The following is a 20,546-nucleotide window of genomic DNA, read 5'->3' on the forward strand; positions in this document are numbered from 1 at the left end:
ATCGCATGAGGTGGCCAAAGTATTGCAGTTTCAGCTTTAGCATCAGTCCCTCCAATGAACATCCAGGATTGATGATCATAGAAAAACAAGAGAATTCCAGAAAAATATCTATTTCTGCTTTATTGACTATGCCAAAGCCTTTGACTGTGTGGATCACAACAAACTATATAGTGCTGCTGCTGCTAAGTCACTTCAGTTGTGTCCGACTCTGTGCGACTCCATAGACGGCAGCCCACCAGGCTCCCCCGTCCCTGGGATTCTCCAGGCAAGAACACTGGAGTGGGTTGCCATTTCCTTCTCCAATGCATGAAAGTGAAAAGTGAAAGTGAAGTCGCTCAGTTGTGTCCGACTCTTCATGACCCCATGGACTGCAGCCTACCAGGCTCCTCTGTCCATGGGATTTTCCAGGCAAGAGTACTGGAGTGGGTTGCCATTTCCTTCTCCAATGTGTGAAAGTGAAAAGTGAAAGTGAAGTCGCTCAGTCATGTCCGACCCTTAGCGACCCCACGGACTGCAGCCTACCAGGCTCCTCCATCCATGGGATTTTCTAGGCAAGACTAAAAAAGCTTAAGATCATGGCATCTGGTCCTGTCACTTCATGACAAATAGGAGAAAAAGTGGAAGCTGCGACAAATTTTATTTTCTGAGCTCTAAAATCTCTGCTGATGGTTACTGCAGCCATGAAGTTAAAAGACGCTTGCTCCTTGGAAGGAAAGCTCTAACTTTCAATACAGATTTCTCAGGAGGCAGGTCAGTCTAACTTTAGTGTATTGAATACACTAAACAGAGTATTGAAAAGCTAAAACATACATCACTTTGCAAAGATCCATATAGCCAAAACTATGGTTTTTCCAGTAGTCATGTATGGATGTGAGAATTGGACCATGAAGAAGGCTCAGCACTGAAGAACTGATGCTTTTGAACTGTGGTGTTGGAGAAGACTCTTGAGAGTCCCTTGGACAGCAAGGAGATCAAACCAGTCAGTTCTAAAGGAAATCAGTCCTGGGTGTTCATTGGAAGGACTGATGCTGAAGCTGAAGCTGCAATACTTTGGCCACCTGATGCAAAGAGCTGACTTATCGGAAAAGACTCTGATGCTGGGAAAGACTGAAAACAAAAGGAGAAGGGAGTGGCAGAGAATTAGATGGTTAGATAACATCACTGGCTCAATGGACATGAATTTGAGCAAACTCAGGAAGATAAAACTTCCAGAAAATTTGTCCAAACTCCGTGAAAGACAGGGGAGCCTGGTGTACTGCAGTCCATGGAGTCACAAAGAGTCGGACACGAATTAGCAACTGAACAGCAAAGCCAGTATATAATATCTTTGAATTAAGTCCTCAGTCTTATAAGCGGGAATATTGAATGGATTAAATGAGTAAAATGACCTTCTTACATTTTCTGAAATGTCTACTATACAAGCAGTGAGTGTGGGTTCTTTTCTACAATATTTATTTATGGCTGTGCTGGATCTTCAATGCTTCGTTCAGCCTTTCTCTAGTTGCAGTAAGCAGAGGCTACCCTTTGTTGTGGTACGTGGGGTTCTCATTGCGGTGACTTCTCTTGTGAAGCACAGGTTCTAGGCATGCAGGTTTCAGAGCCTGGGGCTCTCAGGCCCTGGAGCACAGGCTTAGTAATTGTGCAAGCGCTTAGTTGCTCCATGGCATGTGGAATCTTCTCAGGCCAGGAATTGAACCCATGTCCCCAGCATTGGCAGGGGGATTATCCACTGCAGCACCAGGGAAGTCCAAATGTAGGCTCTTGAAGCAACTCTCTGAATTCAGATCCCAGTTCTGTCACTTAGACTGAAAGTGATTTGTGGCCAATTACTACCTTTCCTGACTCAAGTTCTCATCTGTAGAACGGACATACCAGAAATTCCTATTCATAACATTTCTGGAAGAATTAGATGAATTAGTGCCTGTAATGTGTTTAAGATCATGGCGTCTGGTCCCATCACTTCATGGGAAATAGATGGGGAAACAGTAGAAACAGTGTCAGACTTTATTTTTTTGGGCTCCAAAATCACTGCAGATGGTAATTGCAGCCATGAAATTAAAAGACGCTTACTCCTTGGAAGGAAAGTTATGACCAACCTAGATAGCATATTAAAAAGCAGGAACATTACTTTGCCAACCAAGGTCCGTCTAGTCAAGGCTATGGTTTTTCCCGTGGTCATGTATGGATGTGAGAGTTGGACTGTGAAGAAAGCTGATTGCCGAAGAATTGTTGCTTTTGAACTGTGGTGTTGGAGAAGAGTCTTGAGAGTCCTTGGACTCCTAGGAGATCCAACCAGTCCATTCTAAAGGAGATCAGTCCTGGAAGTTCATTGGAAGGACTGATGCTGAAGCTGAAACTACAATACTTTGGCCACCTCGTGCAAAGAGTTGATTCATTGGAAAAGACCCTGATGCTGGGAGGGATTGGGGGCAGGAGAAGACGGGGACGACAGAGGATGAGATGGCTGGATGGCATCACTGACTTGGTGGACATGAGTTTGAGTAGACTCCGGGATTTGGTGATGGACAGGGAGGCCTAGCGTGCTGTGATTCATGGGGTCACAAAGAGTCAGACACGACTGAACAACTGAACTGAACTGAGCTGAATGTGTTTAAACTGGTGGATGGCCTGTAGTAATCACTTAAAAATTTTCACAATTATGAATATTGGTAAAATTGCTTATTAAACTTTTTAAAATCTGTGAAACATTTAAACATTTTACTACTAAAACTGTGGGTTCCTTAGGAAAAAATACATGACTTCACTGACTAGGGTGTTGGGAGGGCAAATTTGACATGGTGTGTGCAAATGTGTCTGATGCATAGCTTCATTTTTAGCATCCAACAGATAAATACACATGACACACCACATACTTGCACACGAGCAAATGACCATTGAGATCTTTATAAGGATTGCATTAATTGGGAAAAATTGACATCTTGATAAAATTTGTTTTTAATGTGTGAGTGTAATACATTCCTTCATCTATTTGTGTTATCTTTATTACTTTAAGAGTTTTATATATACATATTTGATGCATTTTTGTGAGATGTAGTCTGAAATACTTGATTTGTCTCAGTTATTTTAAATGGCCTCTTTTTTTCAGGTTTTGTCTCTACCTGTTTGTTACAGGATAGAAAAGTGGAATTTTTTCCCCAGCATTGACTTTGTGTCTATCAACCTTGATAAACTTAGTTATCTTAATTTTTATATGAAGATTATTACTCTGGATGTTGTATTATCTAAACATATTGTCTAGGAATATTTTTTTTCTTTCTTATTTTTCAGTCCTTGTACATTTTACTTGCTTTATTGTCTTGGCTAGTAATGCCAATACAATGTTGAACAGAAGTGGTATTAGTGAACATTCTTTTCTCATACTCCTGTCTTTTTCAGAGAGAAAGCTTTTAACATTTTGCCCTTAATGATGTTGTTTTCTGTAAAGATGCTTTATCAGCTTCAGGAATTTGCTGTTTATTCCTATTTTGCTGAGACTTTTTATCATGAATGTAGGTTGAGTTTTGTCAAACTTTTGTCTGTGTTCATTGAGATCATCTTTTGGTTGTTTTTGTGTTCTTCTATTTTTGTTAATGTGTATTATTATTGTTGATTTTCAAATATTAAACCAATCTTACATTTCTGGAATAAAACCAGCTTCATCATGCTATCCAGTCTCCTTATATATGCTTGGATTTTATTTACAATTTTTTTTACTTACAATTTCTGCAGCTTTAACCATCAGTGAGATTGGATATGTAGTTCTTGAAAATTCCTTATAGTGTGAAGGTTATTCTCGACTCATGCAATAAGTGGGCAGTGTTCTCTCTCATTATCTGCAGTTGGTGTAAAACTTGTGTCATTACATCCTTTACGATTTTGTAGAATTTTCTGGTTAAGTCTCTGGGTCCGAAGTTTTCTTTCAGGAAAGATTTTAATCAAATATTCAGTTTCTGTGGTATATATCGGTCTGTTCAGCTATTGTATTTCTTCTCGTATCTGCTTGTGTATCCTTTTCTAAGAGTCCATTTTAAATTTTCTGCTGTTTGACATAAAGTTGTTTATATAAAAAAATCCTCTTATCGATGACAGTAGAATCTAGCATTGTCCACTTCTTTAGGTTTAAAATTGTGCTTTTCCTTCTCCTTGACAGTCATTTATCAACTATATTATTCTACGGCAAGCACTGGCATTACCCTTGTTAATCTCCCTGTTGCCTGTTTTCTTTTCCATTAATTACTACTCTTATCTTTATTACTTCGAGATTAATTTGCTATTCTTATTTTAACTTTTTAAGATGGATTGCTAGATCATTTATTTTCAGTCTTTCTGTTTTCCTATCAAGCGACGAGTTGACTCACTGGAAAAGACTCTGATGCTGGGAAAGGTTGGGGGCGGGAGAAGAAGGGGACGACTGAGAATGAGATGGCTGGATGGCATCACCGACTCTGTGGGCATGAGTTTGAGTGAACTCCGGGAGTTGGTGATGGACAGGGAGGCCTGGCGTGCTGTGATTCATGGGGTCGCGGAGAGTTGGACACGACTGAGCGACTGAACTGAACTGAGCATAAGCATTTAAAGTGCTACACCTTCCTAGGTACTTAGCTCAATGCCAAACATTTTGGCACTGATATTCATTATTAGTTCACATTTAGTAAAAACTTGTTTTCTAATTTCTGTTTTTATTTGTTCCTTGACGTGAAGGATAATTTCAAAGTATATGAAGATTTTCTAGCTATCTTTTTGCTCCTGGTTTTTAACTGCACTGTTTTATGGTCAGAAAATAGAGACCTAACAGTGAGCACCTTTTTGCCAGTCCACAGTCTAATATTCACCGTTACTTTTAGCATCTTCCCAGTCACTTCAGGAACCCTCTGAATCTATGTTCTGTATCTCTTCTTTTTGACATCTATCTTTCTACTCTTTGTGATGCCTTTTAAGTCCTTTTTTGGGCTGTCTTACACGACTCTATTTTCTGTGGTATTTAAAATCCTGTTTAATCCATGCATGGAGGTCTTAACTTTAATCACTGTGTTTCTTTTTAAAGTTTTACTTGCTTTGTTTTCAAATCTTCTTGGTCATTTTTTACAGTCTCGTCCTTGACCATATTTTTAAGCCTTTGTTTTATGACTTTTAAAGTATTAAGCATTATTATTTAATGCATTATGTTTGCTCTCAGTATTTGAAGTCTTCTGTTTGGGGTTTTGCTGTTCCTTCTGATAGCTCTTCCTCGTGATGCTGTATATCCATTTATATTTTACTGTTTTAACTGTCTATGAGCTCATATGCTGTGTGTATGTGTTTGTATGTGGAGTATACTCAGATATATGGGTTGATAATGCATTTCCTTAGAGAAGAGTAGTGCTCTAGTCACTTTGGGGTGATTCAACCTGGAATCTCTCTTTTGAATTAAATTTTTGCTGAGTTTTTTAGAGTACACTGGTAGCATAAAGCTGGATGATAAACCCTGGTACCAGCATCGTGACCCGGAGAATTCTTCGCACCTGCTTGTATATGGTAGATTTGTTTTCCCTTCTTTTCACCCTTTTCCACTCGTCTTTCTACTTGTCTCTCTCAATTCATCCTTACCCTGAATATGTAAGTTTTATGCAGTGTTCTTACACTTGAATCTTCTTTTGTGGAAGCCCGGGGCTGTATGTTACCTTATGCCCCCCACTCAGTTAACAGATATAGAAGTTCAAAATTTTAATATCTGGCAGAAATTATTAGAGTGAAATTGACTTTGGAAGTTGGTAACCTCCAGAATTCTTGCAATATATTATCTTTTACACTCTATTGTTTTCTTATTTTTAAGTCAGTTTAGTGGTAGCTTTCTCTTTTTTCCCAAGGTACTAAAATTATTTGTCTATGATTTTATTTAGATATTATTTGATACTGAAGCTATTTTCTTTTTAACTATTTACAAACCATACTGCATCAGACATTAATGTACCATCTCTGCATTCTTGTGCAAAGATATTTGAAGGTTAAATTTCTTGCCCTAGCATAACAGGAGCAATTATGGATTCCATAACATTTTCCCAAGTATTGTGAAGTTGCCTCCTTCCTAAGAAGTTCTACTGTGGAAGAGAATAGTCAGGAATGGACCTACATATATGCAGAAGTTTTGATGAACTTGGTAGTGTAAAATATATAATTTTGATCTTTAAAAACTATAAACAAGATTTTTTAAAAGACAAGGTAACAAACTGAAAGTGTTTTCAACAAATATGACAAAGAACTGATTTCTTTAGTTTCCAAAGAGATTTTGTTTGAGGAAAATATGCAGCAACAAAGTTCCAGGGAAAACAGATAAGTAGTAACTTCTTTGTGTGTATATGTGTGTGTGTGGTTAAAATATGCAAGAAATAGAGCTAACTATTTTTTTTTATAAACTTAAGGTAAAAATTTAATTTGAATAATAAGCTATCTTTCATGTGTTACCAGCGTTATTTTTTAAAATTTATTTTTAATTGGAAGATAATCGGTTTACAATGTTGTGGTGGTTTCAGCTACACAACAGCGTGAATCAGCCATAGGTACACATATGACCCCTCCTTCTTGGACCTCGCTTCTCCCTCCAACCCCATCCCATCCCTCTAGGTCATCACAGAGCGCTGGGGCTGAACTCTCTGCATTATACAGCAGCTTCTCACAGCTATGGAGGAAGTTTTACATATGTTTTACCATATGTAAAACAGCTATCTGTATGGTATGCACATGAAGAGCTATGGTAATGTACATGAAGAGCTAACCATTTTAAATGCCAGTTCCTATTTAATTCTAGCAAAACTTTATGCTATGGGTATTATTATTATTCCCATTCTGTGGAGAAGAAATTATTGTTCAGATTGATTTGAAAGACTTTCCTGTCCTTCTCAGCTTTTCAGAGATAGAGCCTGAACTCAAATCCATGCCAGTTTGCTTGTAAATTTTCTTAAGTACTTTCTTAAATAGTTGGTCTGGCGAGGATATAAGCTGAATATCGCTGAGAATCAAAATGACCAACAGTCATATTAAAATGTGTTCAACTTAGCTTATAGTTTAAAGGCAGGAAATAGCAAATACACACACATACATATGTAGTATTTTATCTCCCATAGGCAATCGTTAACAAGAGATTGAGGCATGAGTTGATTTCTCCTATATTTTTCTATTTTTTATTGAGTATAGTTAATTTACAGTGTTATGTGTACATATATATGTGTGTAAGTATATCTATTTTTTCAGATTCTTTTCCATTATAGTTTAATATAGCATACTGAGTATATTTCCCTGTTCAGTTCAGTTCAGTCGCTCAGTCGTGTCTGACTCTCTGCGACCCCATGAATCACAGCACGCCAGGCCTCCCTGTCCATCACCAACTCCCGGAGTTCACTCAAACTCATGTCCACAGAGTTGGTGATGCCATCCAGCCATCTCATTCTCTGTCATCCCCTTCTCCTCCCGTCCCTAACCTTTCCCAGCAAAAGAGTCTTTTCCAGTGAGTCAACTCCTCGCATGAGGTGGCCAAAGTATTGCAGTTTCAGCTTTAGCATCAGTCCTTCCAATGAACACCCAGGGTTGATCTCCTTTAGAATGGACTGGTTGGATCTCCTTGCAGTCCAAGGGACTCTCAAGAGTCTTCTCCAACACCACAGTTCAAAACCATCAATTCTTCTGCGATCAGCTTTCTTCACAGTCCAACTCTCACATCCATACATGACCATGGGAAAAACCATAGCCTTGACTAGACTGACCTTTGTTGGCAAAGTAATGTCTCTGCTTTTTAATATGCTATCTAGGTTGGTCATAACTTTCCTTCCAAGGAGTAAGCGTCTTTTAATTTCATGGCTGCAGTCAGCATCCACAGTGATTTTGGAGCCCAAAAAAATAAAGTCTGACACTGTTTCCACTGTTTTTCCATCTATTTCCCATGAAGTGATGGGACCAGATGCCATGATCTTTGTTTTCTGAATGTTGAGCTTCAAGCCAACCTTTTCACTCTCCTCTTTCACTTTCATCAAGAGGCTTTTGAGTTCCTCTTCACTTTCTGCCATAAGGGTAGTGTCGTCTGCATATCTGAGGTTATTGATATTTCTCCCAGCAATCTGCTATATAGTAAGTCCTTATTGTTTACTTGTTTTATTTATAGTATTATGTGTATGTTAATCCCAAAATCCTTACTTCAGCCTTGATTTGCTCATCTGTAAGAGGGAGATAATCCTTACTTGAAAGAATTATTGTTAAACATTACAATCTCTTTCATATATATATATATATATATACATTTTAGGACAGTGGCATCTACTAAGTGCCCAATAACTATTATAAGCTGCTCTGCCAAATCCCCTGATATGCCCCCCACCAAAGAAAAGACAACAGAAATAAATCTTTCATCTCTTTTATTCCTAGTACTCGGCAAGGCGAAGGGTCAATAGACGGACATGTTAAGTGAGGATGCCTGGAAAAATACTCTAGACACTCATGAGCTCTCATCAGGCACTGCATTTAATGACTACTTTCTAGGATTCTGCAAGGATTTCCACAGTACATTCAGTCCCACATCTCATATTCTAGATCTCAAGTCAAAACAGGCAATAGATAGGACAAAAGGAGTCAGGGTCCCCGTGAAAATGATATGCAGCAACATTCCCTGCATTATCGGTGGGTTGGCAGTGTAATGGTTTATAGCTAGAAGCTCCACAGTCCATCTTCAGGGCATCATTACCCTTCTGGAGTCAACGAGTCTGGAAATTCTAAATATAAGTTATTAGAAAAACACAAGAGCACTGTAATAATAGCCTCCCGTCTCTAAATATTTACTGGCAAGCATGTGTTAATTGAGAGAGAAATATTGACTTTGAAGTGACCTAACTCACCTTTCATTTTGAAGCTCTGCGTTCACAGAGCCATATGACAATATTGCAGTGTTTAATCACTTTTGAGAGGCAGAGTTTTCTGTTAAGTACTGTCGGTTCCAGGAAGGCAGAGTCACCAAGATCCAAACGAGCTGAATGGCAATTGGTCTGTGACCTTCACCTCAAAACTGTTTTCCAGTGTCCAATCATTCTGGCAGACTTATATCCCAGTTTTGAGAAGCAACTTCTCCAGTAGACCTTTTTTTTCATGTGTATTACTAAGAAATAAACACATGGCAAAATGAATCTACCGCTTCTCTTTAGCATCAGAGAAAGTGACATGTGTGTGGTTTGTCTACAGCACGTTTAACTGGACGGTCCCGTTCCTTTCGTTCCTGGCCTGTTTGATCCTGGCAGTTGCCACCATCATGTTGTATTTCATTCCACTCCGGTACATCGTTTTAATCTGGGGTAAGTTTGGCACAGTCCTTTTGCTAGCAATCAATTCCAGGTAAGAATCAATTACTCATTTTTAAGTGCAGCTATAAAGTTTAAATGTGCTTTTGTTAGGAATTAAACATGAGATTAAGAAAAGCATTTGGGGATCAAAAACTTCCAGGACCTCCCTGAAAAGGCCAGTGGCATGAACGGTCAGCATAGATACTTATAGGCCTCTTACATAATTGCAGTCACATAAAAATGTGATTGTGCATGCTATTTCCCTTTGAGCTTTCAGAGTCATAAATACTCCTGAATAATATACTGTTGTAGCCCAGTAACTTTCAGGAAACGCTGTTATTCAAACAGTGAGCAAACACCTGCATCTTACCCTGTATGTTACATAAAAGTAGATCTAGCCACTACTAGGCTGCTCCTGACATTTCATCTCCCCTGGAAGGAAAAAAAAATAACTTAACCCAATACTTAAAACCAGAAGCAGTGAGGTGAAAGGGAGGGGCCCACAGTGGCCATCTAACCAGTGCTCGACAGGATAGGGAAAGCTATTATTTACCAGGGGAAATGGTAAGCCTGAATAGAGTTCAGCTGCTTTTTAAAGAGTAGAAACAAAAATGGCACACTGGAAATAAATTTCAGGACTTGACTTATTACTCAAGCTAACAGTTGGAAAAATTGCCAGCAGCCTTGTGAATATCTGTGTCTGTTGCAGGGTGGGCACTGGGTTGCTATAAGGAGAGTGCACTGCAGTTAGTTAACTACGCAGTCACCCCTCTTCTGGAAGAATCTCTCACTTCTGGTTTTCTATGGCTTGACTCCTGTGACCACTTCTCAGTTCTTAACCACAGTCATCTCTAGGGATCTGCAGGTGTGAAGAGGTTCGGGGAAGCTACAAATATGTGTGTTGAGATGCATTCCTCTCAGCAAATATGTGTGTTGAGATGCATTCCTTTTCAGCAAAAGCTGAAAGCCTGCAAATGCTGGGGTGAGGGGGAGCTATAAAATATTTCTAAGACCATTAATTGTAGACCATTTCCAAAGAGCACCCACAAAGGCAGAATCCTGCTGATGAGAATGGCCAAACCTGGACGTGCAGAAATGGGAAAAGTCATAGGAAAAATAGAATAACTCATAACATTTCAGAAATAGAGCATAATCCCTTCATTCTCTGTTTTCTCCAGGAAGTGAAAATCCTATCACATAAAGTTTCTCTCCTTTGTAACAAGCCCAAGAAAAGGAAAAGGTTTGCTAACTTCCTCTTCCGGGGTCCATTTTAATACTAGGTGATGCTCACTATGAGAGAGCTCTCATATCCATGCTTCGTTTGTGTTCCTCTGGTATGTTTTTCACTTTTAGCACATTGGCCCATATTTGACTCTTAGGAAAGAGAACATGGAGCTCTTTAGGAGCCCATTGATTAAGAAGGAATATGTGTTTTATAAGAAGCACTTTCCTGAATACTTATATACTGAATGCTATCTGTATAGACTGAATAATCTCATTCTTTCTTGCTTTTTTTGTACTAGTTTATCAGTCCATTTACTCTCCACGTTTAAAACACAGATCTTGAAAGTCTTTATGATCTGCCGCTAATGAGAATTTGATCCAAAATTACAGTCATTTGGCCAGTGTTTTCCTCATTTTTAAGATGATGTAAGACGACAGCATGGTCAGCTTGGTAAACACCATTGCTCATTATTTCATCATCATTCTGGTAGAGAATGCTTTCCTGCACCTCACCCTAGACAAAGAAGACTCTACTGTATTTCTTCCTTAGATTGTCCATTTCGGGATTCCAATCCCTCTTTTAATTTACTCCTAATCCCTTTGACCTCTAGTTTTATCCTCCAAGTTCTTGACAGCTTTCAACGTCAACTTTTTGCATCTACTTAATGAGACGTTATTCTATTTATTGTTCAGCTAATGAATGAAATTATGAAATAGCATCGAGTTTATGATGCTCTCCTGGACTGAAAGTAATCCTTTGAGCCCTATATTGTCGCATTCATTGGTTTTAGACTCTAGACAGAGGTGTATTGATGAGTTTACCATAGATAATGTAGTCAAAAGCCTTGACGATCACATCACCTCTTGCCTCTTCTCATTATCTAAAACCTGTTGTACTATCATGGAATATATTCTGCCATCCTATTAGGACTTATTATTTTGCAAGACAAGTTAGTTATTAGCTAGCACAGACCCAGGGCTTTCCTTTGCACATCTCTTACATGATCATATTCTTGGCAGAGAATTTAGCATGTAGAAGGAAACTTTACATGTCTTGAATTTCTATTGTTCCCTTTAATCTTATTAAGGCTCAGAAGACTGTTTCTTTATTTTTTTCAGGATGGAAATGAAAAAAAAGAATGATGTTCTTTGCCAAAATGTTTATAGTAGTAAATTAATTTAAAATAATCAAAAATGTTCAATAATAGAGAAATGATTTAAGCACATTATGGTAAATTTACCCAAGGTACACAGTAAAAATTATGTTTTTGGGGAAAATTATTATATGATGATATTAAATTATATTACATTATGATGTATTTTTCTGATACATTATGATTTTTGTTGTTTAGTCAGTAAGTTATATGTCTGACTCTTTTGCAACCCCAGGGACTGTAGCCTGCCTGGCTCCTCTGTCCATGGGATTTGCCAGGCAAGAATACTGGAGTGAGTAACCATTCCCTTCTCCAGGGGATCTTCCTGACCCAGGGATCAAACTGGCATCTCCTTGATTGGTGGACAGATTCTTTACTTCTGAGCCACCAAGGAAGCCTATATTATGATATTACATTATGTTTTTAATAAGGATGTTTTGTATCCATGTATAGAGGGATAGCGCTTCTCTGGTGGCTCAGAGGTTAAAGCGTCTGCCTCCAATGTGGGAGACCCGGGTTTGATCCCTGGGTCAGGAAGATCCCCTGGAGAAGGAAATGGTAACCCACTCCAGTATTCTTGCCTGGAGAATCCCATGGACGGAGAAGCCTGGTAGGCTACAGTCCACGGGGTCGCAAAGAGTCGAACACGACTGAGTGACTTCACTTTCTTTCTTTCTTTCTTTATAGTGTGATAACAAATATGTTGAATGTACCTATATTATATAACATACATGTTTATATTTATTTTGATATTCATTGTGAGCAGCCCAGTTAATACGAGGCAAGACCTTTTACTATTTGAATATGATTCATGTTATAAATGCACAGCTGAAGGACTACAAAAAAGAAAAACTATTTCTTATTCTAAGTTACTTACTCATTTTCATTGAGTCCTAAAATTGGTAGATAAAAATCTTCAAAATTTTTGTTCAGTGTTTTTAACCTTTTGGAACAAAATTATTTAACTCTATGTTCCTCTAGAGTTACATACATATTCCACTATATTTCCATATTCTTTACATCCAAATAACATTTTTATATAAATATTTCTTAGGTAGCACAATTATTTAACATAAGCCTATGAAAATAGCCTAATTTCATGATGACCATGGGGAATATTCCTTGATTCAAAAACTTCACTATAAGGTTTTAAAGGGCAAGATACTTTCTGTCCTCTTTACCATGTAATTCCTAGTGAAGCTACCCAAAGGTAATAGATCTTTGGTGAGTACTTCGCAAATATTTTATGAGTGGCTAAGTCTGCAAGTTTAATACCTATGATCTCATAGATGGCATTTTTTTGAGCCTGCCACCTCTCTTATTTGGGAGTATAATTTTTGAAAATTAAGTTAAAAGTGGTTTTAGAGGGATATCTAGAATTTTCTCTAGGAAACTGTAAATTTTCGGTACTGAATTTCGGTAATTTATTTGTTTTATGTATTTCTAGTAGGCAAGGCAGCTTTGAGGATTAGATCCCATGTAGGTTTTCCGTATCTTTTGGAAGGTTTCACATATTCCTTCCATTCTGTTCTTCATCATAGATGCTCTAAATATAGTTTTCAGTTCTGATCTGAGCCACTTCCGGTTTTCTCAAGTAGATTAAGAACACCCCAAGCCAGATTTTGAGCATCTTAAAAGAAACTATGACTTATTTAACTTTGTATCTCCATTTGATAGCACAATATATCTTACATGTAAGACATTTCGAGCTAGACACAGGAGCAAGCAAGGACCCTCTGCCCCACCTCACCCGCCCCCACCGATATATTGCAGTCAGGGTTATGCCAGTCACTCATACAATGTTGTATCTAACTCAGTTTCAAGTGGTTGTTCCCTACTGACTATATGTGCAAAGCAGCCATGTTGTTCTTCCTCTCTCATTCTCCGTTTTTTTTTTTGGGGGGGGGTTGCTTTTAAACTGGAGGGATCTTTCCAATCTACTGATCTATTCTATCTATGATCATTAAATGATAATGCCTTTCCCAAATGTTAATCCCTTGGTATTTAAATTCCACTTTCTTTCTTTGACTAAAAGAAAACAGAATAAAAATTCACAGCATATATGCTGTATTTTTATTGTTTAGGTTAAAAAATCTAAAGGTACCTGCTACTGGAGAAAGACACAACTTCCAAATTGGGTGTGTGATAACATGCTGTCTGTATAAATACTCTGCCATCACCACCTTCTTTATTTTCTTGGCTTATTGACATACACAGTAATGATGGTAGCCCTCTTCCTTGTGGTGAAATTCCAGATTTTAGAATGCTTTGTGATTCTCCTTTCAACCCCCTCTATTATTCAAAATTTAATATAAGAGCTCTAAGGCACAGATTAAGTGCCACGCAGCTAATAATACATGGTGAAACCAGACTGGGACCCAGCTATGCCTGTCTCTACACCCTTCTTACTTGCCCCATTGCTCTTCAGACATGGCCAAGCAATCTCTGCCGCCATGTTGACACTCGCTTTCACACAGCAGATAATACGGTAGAATTACTGACATTTGAGCCGGTGACACCTTAAAAAGATAAGGTGTGCTTTTGTAGCATGCAGTCTGAGTTCCTTATAATTTTCAGCCTAACAAAGTTTTTCAAACAGAGACTGTCGGAGTGCTTTGTGGACTTCCTTCTGCCCTCATTGGTGCATTTGAGCTACTTTGCAGGTTTGTAATCTTCTCAGTGACGAAGAATGCAGTGTTTTGATCAGCAGTGGTATTATCCCTGCCTGGCTGTTCATTGTAAGGACTCCAGATGCTCACACTGTATATAATTAACAATAGAAGATACATCTCCTCTCAATACGTCTTTGTCTCCCTTCGTCATTTCGCCTTGTCTGTTTTCTTTTGCCAAGAAGCCCATGCTACAATTAGATGTCTTTAGACTAGCGCAGTGGAGAGTGCTTTAAAGGAACGCTGGGGGAAATTTTAGCTAGAAACATGGGGCTGGCTGTGGGGGCAGAGAAAAAAGGAAGGCACAGAGAGGCTTTGACTTGCGGAAAAGGGGGTTATTTGCAGGAAGTCTTCCCCGGCCCAGTCAACAAGCCACCCTTGACTTAGGAACATGTCTGGCTTCCATTTGCCACGTGGATGTAAATCTGACACTCTTAAAGAAACCACCAGGACTTCGGCCTTGTGTCAGGTATAATGGCATGCAGAAAGTCCAGTTCTTAGGTGAACACAAAGCAATATTTAATGAAGGAAGAAAAACATCAAGCCTTTTCTGTGTTGTGGACTGTTGGATAGGTAAATCTTGACTTTGGCATAGGCACTAGTGGGAGAACACACAGTGAGCACTCAGCATTGTGGGGATTGTCGAGGACTTGGTTACGGTCCTTGATGAGCAAGCACTCTGTAGCCAGACTTCAGGAGGCCACCTTGTCTTTCTGCTTCTAAAACACAGCACGAAATGCAGTTGACACTTGGTGAAAAGATCACAGTTTCTGGGCTCTGGCTATATAGGCACACCCCTGCTGCCCAAAAGAGCTCTGAGGAGCAGAGTAGGAGACCAAGCTGGTGGAGAGGTGTCTCCCTTTGGAGAGGGAACTCTGGGCAGAGCTTGTCCTGCATCACGCATGTGCCCCCACCAAGGACAGCTTAAACCTCTCAGTTCAGTCGCTCAGTTGTGTCCGACTCTTGCGACCCCATGGACTGCAGCACGCCTGTGTCCATCACCAACTCCCGGAGTTTATCCAAACTCGTGTCCATTGAGTTGGTGATTTAAACGTCTCATCCCCTTCTAATTACCATTGTCCTGAATCAGCACGACTCCATGGCCTAGCCAAACCCACACGCCAGCACTGTGGTCCATAAATTAAGCTAGCAACCAGAGTAAGATAATTTTCCAATAATAACTTTTCACAGTTTTCTGCAGCATCAAAGTACGACCAACATGTCAAGTTCTGTTCTGCAGCGAGAGAAGGAAAACCTGTGAAAATGAGTTGGAAGGGGGGAGATAGATTTCTTGCGGGTTCTTTTTAACAACAACAAAAAAAACAACTCCCACCCTCCAGCTCCCACTGCTGCCTTTGGCCCTCAGCTCCCAAGCAGAGACTTGTTTGGGCTAATGAAGGCCTTTTCCCATCTGGGACATTCGTTTTCCTAGGCGAGGAGGCTGTTAATCAGCATCGTCCAAAAAAACCAATGAGCTCCACAGTTTTAGTGTGTGTTTCTGCCGCCCTGCTGCTGGGACTGTAATGGGATTTTCACAGCTGAAGAAGGCACAGCCCCTCTCCAACGATCCCCCCCTCCCTCCCTCCAAGAAAAGACATTTCTGAATGATTCCATATGACAGCAACGGGTGCATGACTTGAGATCCAGTGATTATTTTCACACTAATTTTTACTTGTGAATGCTTCTCCTCCCCCAGTCAGGTGAGTTTTTAAAGATGGGTAGACAAATAGAGAGAGAGATCAACAGACAAAGAGATCTCCTGATATGTCTGTTTTCCAGGCATAAACAAATTCACTAAGAAGCTTCGAAACCCCTATGCCATCGACAATAATGAGCTTCTGGACTTCCTCTCCAGGGTACCATCTGATGTTCAAAAGGTACGTAATGAACGGCCACCACCTACTGGGGCCCCAGCCCCAAAGTCTGGCCTACCCCCTTCCCCGCCCCCAAGCCAGAGGAGCAGGGGGCTGTGCTTGTGTGAGTCACTGAGATAACGAATCAGAAAATCCTTCCAGAGGCCTGGCTGGCAGCGAGGTGGCCAGCAAAACCTTTGTCCAAAGCATGAGATGATGAGGGAAAATTATCCTGAAAAAAGAGCTACTTAAGAATGATCTGGAACTCACACTGCGAGGCTGCAGTGCGGGGAGGTTTGTCCTTTTTCTGACTGTTTGCCTCCCCAAAGAGGGTCAGATGGGCTCAACACGTGGGAACACAGGAAACCCAGAGCCAGGGGGAGGCTTGCCCATTTTCCTCCTCTTCCGGATGGCAGGCATTCTCCAGGAAGTAGGGGACAAGAGGATTATTCTTCTGATCTTTGTTTGCCCTGATTATCTCCCGAGCCTCCCCCCTCTCCCCTTCCTTCTGAAGACTTAAGAGATGCTGAGGACAGAGCTCCCACTTACTCTAGTACACATAAAGGCAGAGACGGCATGTGATAATTAGAGATTAATCAGAAGCATTACAGGTAATGGTCCCTTAGTCCCACAATGTCCCGTTTCTGTGGATGTGTAGAGATTAAGCACGGCAACAGCACCAGAAAGTCTGCAGAGCAGCCTCATTCAGGCCCCCGCTGATCAGGCTGGTGTAAACCCGGAGGCGGGGAGGGCAGGCAAAGGTAAAGATCTCTCTGATGGAGAACAGAGATCATAGAATAGGTAGTTGGGGAGACAGTGGCATGAAATATCATCAGGACGATCAAAGACGCAATTACTGTTACTGTGTGAGAGAATCCCAAGTCAAACACCAATTCCATCCTTAGGCCGCTGTACCGTAATTCATTTCCCAGCACCTCTGGGTGGAGTGCAGAGATGTAGGGTTGACAGGCCTCGGAGAGTTTCTTTCCCCTTCATTCTAAGTTCTAGAGATTAAAATAGACTCTGTGTTGCTTTTTTTTATCCCTTTAAACTTCATTTAATGATATAATTATCTATTAAAATATATTCTATTAATACGAATTTACTGGTTAACATTGCATTACAGGATTGTGAAATAGTAACTTGGCCCCTGTTTGTTGTGCCTTGAAGATTGACAGGCATATCATCCCCTAGGGGACCGTCACAAAACAGCTCAAAGGAAAGCATGCCTTTTTCACATATCTGCTTTCCACCAAGTGTAGCTCAGCTTATGTGATGGGGTAGGATGTGCTTGGGGAATTTGGCACAAATACTCAAAATAGTGAGCACAGGTGCTCTGTAATACAATACTTTACACAAAGCCATTCCACAGTCAGCCTATCCAAGCCTGCACACCAAAGTGATGCGGTTGCAACGTACCATCACTTGAGTCACAATGTGCATTTGTGCCTGCCTCCTTGAAGAAAGGAAATTCCCAGCAAGCCCCCTGCCAAGGACTGTCTGTGCAACGTTTGGGGACCAGCCCTCAGCGAGGTCATCCAGTTGGTGCTGGCACGAAGACTGAGGATGCAACAAAAGAGCATTCGAGGGAAATGCCCAGGAAGCTAGTGAGGTCTACGTGTATCTCCAAGAACACTTGCTAATAACACAATAGGCAGTTTGCCACTGGGGACTCCCCACGTGCTCCTGTTTGTCGCAGATGTTTTAGCCATTATACTGTAAATGAAATCCATTTTTAAGAGAAATCTTTATTAGTCTGGGGCTGGTATCCATTTCAACATTCTTTCCCTCTCTGGCAAAAGAAATGGATATAATTGGCAAAAGATTTTTTCCCCCAAGATTTTAGATACTTTTAAATGAATAATTTGTAGTAAGTTGCTGTATCATATACTAAGATAAACATTCCCAAGGGGCAATTATTAACCTCTTTCCTGGTCGAACACGGGCACACACAGAACTGAAATCTAGCAGTGCCCCGAGAGCAGGTAGAAACCCATGCATCTCATTAGAAAAATCTGCTTTTAATATTTTGGTTTCAAGAAATGATGCATGACTCTTCAAATCCTTCCTGCAATTAATCCCTCCATGTTCCTGTGTTTAGAGAATGATTCATTACCTTTGAACCTTCCTTCCTTTGCAGTGCTGTGTCCGCGGGGAGCCATTAACGCACTGTGGTGAGCTAGGGTTACCTAACCACCAGCGTCACGTCTGTCTGTTTTCACAGGTGCAGTACGCGGAGTTGAAGCCGGGCAGTAGCCAGAGCCCCGTTCGGAAGAAGCGCAGCGCGCTCTAGGACACACACTGACTCTGGACTCCAGCAGCCGATGGCGTGTTGGACTGATGAGACCTGTGTTCAGTGGCAGCCATAGTGTCCTTCTGAAACGCGTGCGGTGTGGAGCCCAGTCTTCACCCTCCCCGTCTTCATGGCATAGATGCACGTGCCCGTGGGCGCATCCGTGTGCAGGGGTCATCGACTTGCATCTGGAGTCAGCCCAGCGAAAGCAAACACTCGAGAGACTGTGAAAGACCAACATCCCTTCTTCCAACAGGAGACTAAAGCAAGCTTCCAGGGGTCTCAGCACCCTCCTTGAGAACAGCCAGGAGGCCACTTGGATGTGAGCGTGACTTAGAACTTGTTTTCGCATCTCTAACAGTTTCGCATCAAGATTCAGTTACGTTAACTCACACCCTTACCATCCTTTCAGATGATTGGCTTTTTCCCCACCCTGAGTTAACAAGTCCTTGATAGCCACCATCTACCCAAATAATGTATATTATAAATTGTTTTTTTTTTTAATTATTACCTGGATCGTCCCAGTTCTTTGGGGCTCCTTTAGCCATAACAACTAAAGACCTAGATGTAAAATTTCAGTAAGCTGCTTGGTGCTGGATGCCAGCCTGCCTCCTGGTCCATTGCTGGCAATGGATGCTCTATAATGTTCTGAGAGGTCATTCGCCCAAAACATGAAGGACTTAGTGGAAATATTTGGGTGCTCCAAATAGCCATTTCTTCTGATGTTACTTTTTGCTCATTTCCCAAATGTAATCTCAGTAGTATAGCTTGAGAAAGAGGGGTGGGGGTGAATGAGTGAATTCTGTGAGTGTTTAGAAAGGTAGACTGAGAAGCAAGGGACCAATGAATGTGGCTGCTTATCTGAATGTCATAATCCCTTCACTTGCCTGCACTTTTAAGAAAGAAAAAGATGCTGTAGCAATCCACATGGATCTTTTGTTCCTAAGCAAAATAAGCTACACATAATAAAGACATATATCTCAGAACCCCATTCCTAGAAAGGTACAATCCCTAAAGTCTTTTTGAGTATACACTTTACCATTTCACTGTAACCTCCTCCAAGTAAATATCCCAGTTTTTGTGCATATATAAAATGAATGCAAATATCTTTCTGTTCAAATGATATTTAAGTTGTAAAGACTATATTTTGTTGACACATACTTTGTATGTGCAGTTTTATATGTATATATCTATAAATATATGTATTGTAAAGAAAAATTGAAGTAAAAAGATCTGATTCAGTAGTGAGTTTTACTGGGTTTTTGTTGTTGTTTTTTTCTCTCTCTCTCTCTGGGTTGTAATTTAATAATCTTCAAACAAAATGTTTATGAAAAATGCCAAAGATTCTAAACCTTATCATCCTGTGTCTGTTTTTCTTCATATTCTATCTTCCTGGGTTGCCTTCTCGCTGAGCCAGATTTCTGCATGATTTGATTTACTTCAAGTTAATGAAGCTGGCTGAAAAAGAACCTTGCAGAAATTATAAAAGCTCCAGTAAATCTCTGAGTTGTACATACAATAGATACCCAAGAACCTCTTTTGTTAAACCAGTTACTCAATCTTCTGTGTAAACAATGCCTCATTGTCTCACTCCCAACTACCATCCAGTTTATCACAGTCTGTCATTTTGTAATGACCTAAGTCAGACATTTTTAAACAGACACGTGAGATCTGATCAGTCATTTGAATGAAAACTTTCAGCAGCAAAATAACCCCTTATTTATTCAAAAGTGGAACCAATACTTTATTGTTGCTCTTTTCTATAGAATCTCAAAATGAAATAATTCGCCCGAAAGGAAGGCGTCATTAGTTAGACTTATTTCTTCTGTAGTCCGACTGGAATTTTCAGCATTGAGTTTAGGACACAAATAGAAGCTGAGATGCAAAAGCAAGGACAGAATCAACCTTTAATAACTTTGTATGGAAAACAATTGTTAATTGATTAAGTAGTCATGGGATGCTAAAAATGAATGTTATCTGCAAGTGAAATGTTAAGATGCATACAAGTAGTCAAACGCCATATGAAAGATTTGGGGATGCTTTGTAGATAAGATTTG

At 40.1% G+C, this 20,546-nt stretch overlaps 1 protein-coding gene across 2 annotated transcripts in view; it reads left to right on the plus strand.

Annotated features, from left to right (window-relative positions):
- MCTP2 (multiple C2 and transmembrane domain containing 2) overlaps nucleotides 1–19,733 on the plus strand; it is a 284,499-nt gene extending 264,766 nt beyond the window's left edge. For both annotated transcript variants that reach the window (XM_055417730.2, XM_088829688.1), the window contains 3 exons: nucleotides 9,199–9,308; nucleotides 16,123–16,220; nucleotides 18,421–19,733. In XM_055417730.2, coding sequence (XP_055273705.2) covers nucleotides 9,199–9,308; nucleotides 16,123–16,220; nucleotides 18,421–18,489 — 277 coding nt within the window. In that variant the 3' untranslated portion in view covers nucleotides 18,490–19,733. The remainder of the gene's footprint in view (nucleotides 1–9,198; nucleotides 9,309–16,122; nucleotides 16,221–18,420) is intronic.
- The last annotated feature ends 813 nt before the right edge of the window (nucleotides 19,734–20,546 follow it).

This window comes from Moschus berezovskii, chromosome 21 (genome assembly GCF_049115385.1).
Source record: "Moschus berezovskii isolate FMDL1 chromosome 21, NW_MosBer_1.0, whole genome shotgun sequence".
NCBI lineage: Eukaryota > Metazoa > Chordata > Mammalia > Artiodactyla > Moschidae > Moschus > Moschus berezovskii.